The sequence below is a fragment of the Magnolia sinica genome, chromosome 9 (genome assembly GCF_029962835.1).
Source record: "Magnolia sinica isolate HGM2019 chromosome 9, MsV1, whole genome shotgun sequence".
In the NCBI taxonomy this organism is placed as follows: Eukaryota; Viridiplantae; Streptophyta; class Magnoliopsida; order Magnoliales; family Magnoliaceae; genus Magnolia; species Magnolia sinica.
Window position 1 is genome coordinate 73,689,718 of NC_080581.1, and position 5,314 is coordinate 73,695,031.

The 5,314-nt window shown below is 40.1% G+C and overlaps 1 protein-coding gene across 1 annotated transcript; it reads right to left on the reverse strand.

The window, feature by feature from the left end:
• LOC131255116 (GDSL esterase/lipase At1g71250-like) lies at positions 1–5,314 on the reverse strand. Its single transcript, XM_058255809.1, has 3 exons — positions 5,189–5,314; positions 495–747; positions 1–224 (listed from the first exon to the last, which is right to left on the reverse strand). The coding sequence occupies exons 1-3, from the start codon at positions 5,312–5,314 to the stop codon at positions 1–3; spliced, it is 603 nt and encodes a 200-aa protein (XP_058111792.1).

A 5,314-nucleotide genomic window follows, 5' to 3' on the forward strand; every position in this document is an offset into this window, starting at 1 on the left:
TTATCTTCCTTGAACTGCAGCGAGTTGTTGGATATTAATCGGAGAGCACACGGACGACTGGCTGAAGCATTGGTTAGCTATGATGGCATTTGCAGCTTCCGATGTGTGAATTGCATCATAAAATATATGCTGATTCCTGTCTTGGCATGGTGTTTTATTAGGAACGCATGGTGTGGTCCCATGGTCGTCCACAACACAGCATGGAATGTTCGTATATTTAAACCCTGCAACAATTAATATAATCACTAAATCATCACTCTATATTTGGTGGGCCACACCAGTTAGATAACCTGGCCCAAAAATCAGGCAGTGTGAAATCAATGTACACGTGTGGCCCACCTGTTGAGTGGACTGCCTTGATTTAGGGCGACGTGGGCTCAACTGATACATGGCTCCATCAATTCTATCAGATATGTCTATTTATCTATCTCTTGACTTAAAATGGGATTAGGTTTGAAAAAGAATGTTAGAGAGCCGGTGTTTGGAAATCTCACCGAATTTGGAAGGATTTTGGTAGATGTTTTGGAAAGAATTGGAAACTCGTCCAAGAATGGAAACTGTTCCCGGAAGGCGGCATTTCAGATCCTCCACTAGCTGTGGAAGTAGGCGATTGTATTCGTTTACGAGCTGATTCACTCGTTCCTCGCAAACGGAGCTGAAAGCAATTCTGTTCGTCATGGCTGGTAAACACCCGGGCGCAGCGACATCAAAGACGACGATCTTCCTCGCTCCCAGTTCATACAGTTTCTGTGAATGTAGTAGAAGAAGAAGAGACAAAAGAAAGAAAACAAAATGGGAATTTCGTTTATGGGTATGCGAAATGAGAACCTATCAGCTACATCACTTAGCATGAAGCGTTCTACAGTGTTACACGTTTAAGACGTCTGACATTAGCAAACGTTTGGCCCATACTGAAAAAATACCTTTCTTGAAACCAAGATCATCAGGTCAATATAGCATATAAAAGAATTTTAAAATAAGACTCGGATCATTCGGACATATAAAATGTTGACAAATAATAAAAGGTTTTTTTTTTTTTTTTTTAACCAAAGTAGCATCGTGGTAATGCCAAATGCCCGGTAAATAAAGAGTTATAAAAAAAGATTCTCTAATGGCTCTTTGAGTATTTCTTATATATAAAAAAAAACCTGCTTTGGATCCATCACTCGTGCAATTTTTGCGTGTGGGGAAAAGCTATGTAGCACTTATCCTGAGGTGTGGGACTTGTGTTTGGGTCCACTAGAAGGTAGATCCAATCTATTTAGTTTCTTTGTAACCTTTCATTAATGTAGAAATATGATAACCTCTTACACCGATATGATCTATGTGTGACCCACAAAACCCAATAACTCACAACAATGTTTGTTCACTAACAAATGTTTTCTTGTGATTTGGTCCAAATGACTGGGTGATGCTAGCCATTCTTCTAACAATAGCCTCCATGAAAATGCTAGCCATTCATTTTTTCTCGCATCTCATTCACATCTAGTGTGATATTTCCAATTCTATTGTCAAATATCTTTAAAATGAATTTGGTCTTCTGATTATGAGTAAATATTTTTCTTGCCAACTCTTCAAGCGAGGCACTTAAATTCACATCTAGTTTCACGGTTAGATTTCTTTTCCCTCTCCTTCATCTCTCACTTCTTTCCTCCCCAAACTTCTTCTTCATCGCCTTCTTCAACTCCTCTCTCACTTTCTTTCTTGCTTCTTTCCTCTCTAACTTCTTGATAGTTACATATTTCTTCACAACCTCTTTCACTAAATCCTCTTTCCTCTCATCTTTTTACGGTCCATTTTCCTTTGTATAAGTATACCTTGTGACAAATTTAATAATGTTTGTTTCTTTCTCCTCCTCAATAGGTGTAAGTTCCTCGGCAATCACAATCTTCAACAGAAATAATGATTTATCAGTTACAAGATATAACCATAATGCAATAATGATCTATCATGCAATAATAAGGAACCACTTTACCCACACGATTGTGAAGACTCTCGATATGGCTAGAAACCAGCCTACTTTGGACAACCTCCAATTGAGGATTCAGGGAATTTGGACAAGAGGTCTTCTTACGAACAATCCTCAATCATTAGATAGCTAAGAGAATTTCTTGTATGTTCATGCATGTTTAACTCACAAAATGATATATTACACATTAGTTAGGACATGTATTGAATATTTAAAAATCTTAAAACAAACAAAAAATTACCTTTAATGAATATGGACAATAATAAGTTACCTGTAGTGCATATGCTCATCTACATATGTTGCACAATTTGGGGTGGTAACCCTTTATTATAGTATTAGCCAATTCTTTCAAATATTGGTACCCCACAATGCTTCAAGGGAACCTATTGAACCCTTCTAAGTTATTGACTATTTTTATTTACTTATTTACATAGTCATTTTTACTTGGAGATGCAACTACCAGATTCTCTAAGAAAATCAAAAGTGCCAGCTTTACTGTATCATTGTGCGTACTGTATCATTGTGCGTATTTGTGAGAGAAGAGTATCTCTCAAATGCTCGTTCTTCATAGGTCCTATTGACAAATATTTCTCCCTAATACTCTTTATTTTCTTTCCCCCTATTGGCTCTATTAGTTGATCCACTTCACTCCTTTGATTTATAGGGTCCACACTTAAGTCTCATAATGAGTGCAAAGTCCATCTCGATTAATTTCATGATGGTAATTTGAGCATTGAAAGTTAGGTCACTAATATGCCTATGCATAAGGCAATGGATTATTTGACCGTGAGCCATCCACCCATCTACCGAGAAATCCAACAGATATCCAAAACAAGTCTTCCTAAACATCTCTTTTCCAAATAGGATATGTGGCAAAAATTAGAGAACTTTGGAGAAATTGCGCGGGTATTCTTGTTTTTTCAGGACCTGCAATACGTAGGTCCAAGCAGTCAAGGTTCTCAACTAGTCATGATGGGTTCAGGTTGTCATCCATTAAGGGTCGAGGTTGAAAAACTGTCAGGATTGGTCAAGCTTGTCATCCATTATGGGTTAAGGTTATCATCCATTACAGGTCGGGTTTGACAATCAGTTACTATGGGTTGAGGTTATTATCCATTATGGGTCCAGATTGTCATCTAAACATGTTGACAACCTTAACTCTGATTGGATGATAATCTCGACCCCTACACTTACAACCACAACCGACTATCTCCTTCACCCTTCAACGTGACAACCAACCTAGTCCATTAAAAAACCACCACTCTTCCTACTTCATTGTCTTCCACATGACATCCACAACCTCAAAACCCTTATCAAAATCACTTCTTCCCATTACAAAAACCTCGATCGCCACCTTCAACCCACAAGCGCAATAAAATCTATATGATTTTTTTTTTTTTAAAAAGAAAAAATAAAACAATTTAAAATATGCTCCACTTACTAAGGGCTCCATTCAAACAAAATTCGATTACGGAAGATTTCTTCTTTCAGCTGAAGTTGATGCTAGAGAAGATGATTCTAATGATAATCTCACTGGAGAAAATGACGCCAAACAATGGTGCTGAACGTAATGGTGGTGGGTCCTAGAGAAGAAGCTTTGAAATGAAGAATAAGGATTGAGGTCAGGATTGAAAATGGGGCCCTTGTCAGCTTTGGGCCTACATAAGTGATATCCGTACACCGTTCGTAGGTCCCATCTTTCCCTTTCAGTTGAATCCACTCCATCCATTCTTGCTGAAATTATGAGAAAGGAAAGTATCTGGAGACTGGCTGACATCTTCTTATTAGGTGGACCACACCACAACAAAATAATATGTATTTTTCTGGCCATTGTTGAGAGTATTTTCTTATTGTGGGCCACAAATAGCTCGTAACAGCATGCATATTACATTTTCCCAAAAATATTAAGGACCAAAAATATTATCAACGAATTGGATCTACTTTCCAATGAGCCCCATGATTATCTTGATGCAACCTTGAAAATCGGGAAGAGCTTCGTTCAAAGCTTCTCAAGCACCCAATCAACCTCCGTAATGACCTGCGATTAACAAGAATCATGCACACTAAGCTCTATTAGGCCGTCCATGTATGTATCTGATCCATGTTGTACATGTTTTTACAAATTATTTCAAGACATGGTCCCAAAATTCAATCATATCTAAACTATTTGTGGCCCACCAAGAAGTTTTTTACAGTAGCATGTGTTGAGGCAAAAATCTAGTCGACCCTTTTTAAACCTTCGAGTACTTGCACAGGAAGAAGACAAAGGAGACCCTGGCTAGAGCAGGGGACCCTTCGATGCCAAAGTCAGGCTAGGAATCTGGGTCTTATAGTATTGAGGGGTTCTGAGAGAGAGTTTTTACGTACCTTTCACCCTTGAAGTGTTTCTCATTTATAGGAGAGGGAGGATCCCGCCGTATGGGGATTCTCTCCCTGATTTCTAGGAGATTTGATTTAGTCGTAATCTGCTTACGGATGCTTTCCGATCCCGAGACCCTCGGGATCGAGAATCCTTTCACAAGATTTTCAGAGCGGTATTTAAGCTTACACCGTTTCTTCCTCGCTCGGCTCGGCCTTAACCGACTCAAGTAACAGACGGGTCTCGGTTGGTTGCAAGGATAAAGCTTTTTGCCTCCTGTCGGTCGTAACAGGATTGACTTATGGCCTACGTTCTTCCTTAATCCGATAATTGACACTGTAACCGGCCTTGTATGGGTCGGTTTTATGGTCAGTCAGGTTGCTTTTAGCTTTAGGGCCTCAATTGGCCTCTTTAAACATTGCTGCCTCGTTAACCGAGCCAACTTTATGTGCCTTAGTTTGGCTATGGCTCTTGACTCTTAAGGTCTCGGTTGGGATTCGTTTCCCAGGAATCCGAGCTAAGTCTCTCCACTAGGCTTTATCTTGTCTCGGTCCAATCATGTTGCCTCGGACTCTCGGATGGTGCCGATAGAGTTGGTCCATTCCATAACCAGGTCTTCGGACTTGGTGTTTTTTTCCCAACAGTAAGCTCCCTACTCCTTGTGTTAGCTATGTCGACACTAAGGAATAACGAGTTTTTCTGAGTCGGTGTGCCTTGGAGATCGAGGTTATGATGGGGCATTTAATGCTTCTTGTGTCGTACTTAACTGACGTCGGTTCAGTTCTCGAGGTCGCACGAGCGGACAGCCATCAAAACATTTTGTCCGCTTATGAGCATCGAACGCTTAGCGAGGGCATTACTTGCGTCAGTTGGCATGCGCCACGTGTCGGGCTGGGGAGTCGAAGCAGGCGTCGATTTGACTCCTCCTTAAATGCCGTTGTCACGTGGCTCGGGTATAAAAGGGAAGAGCGGGATTTGTTTCCCAT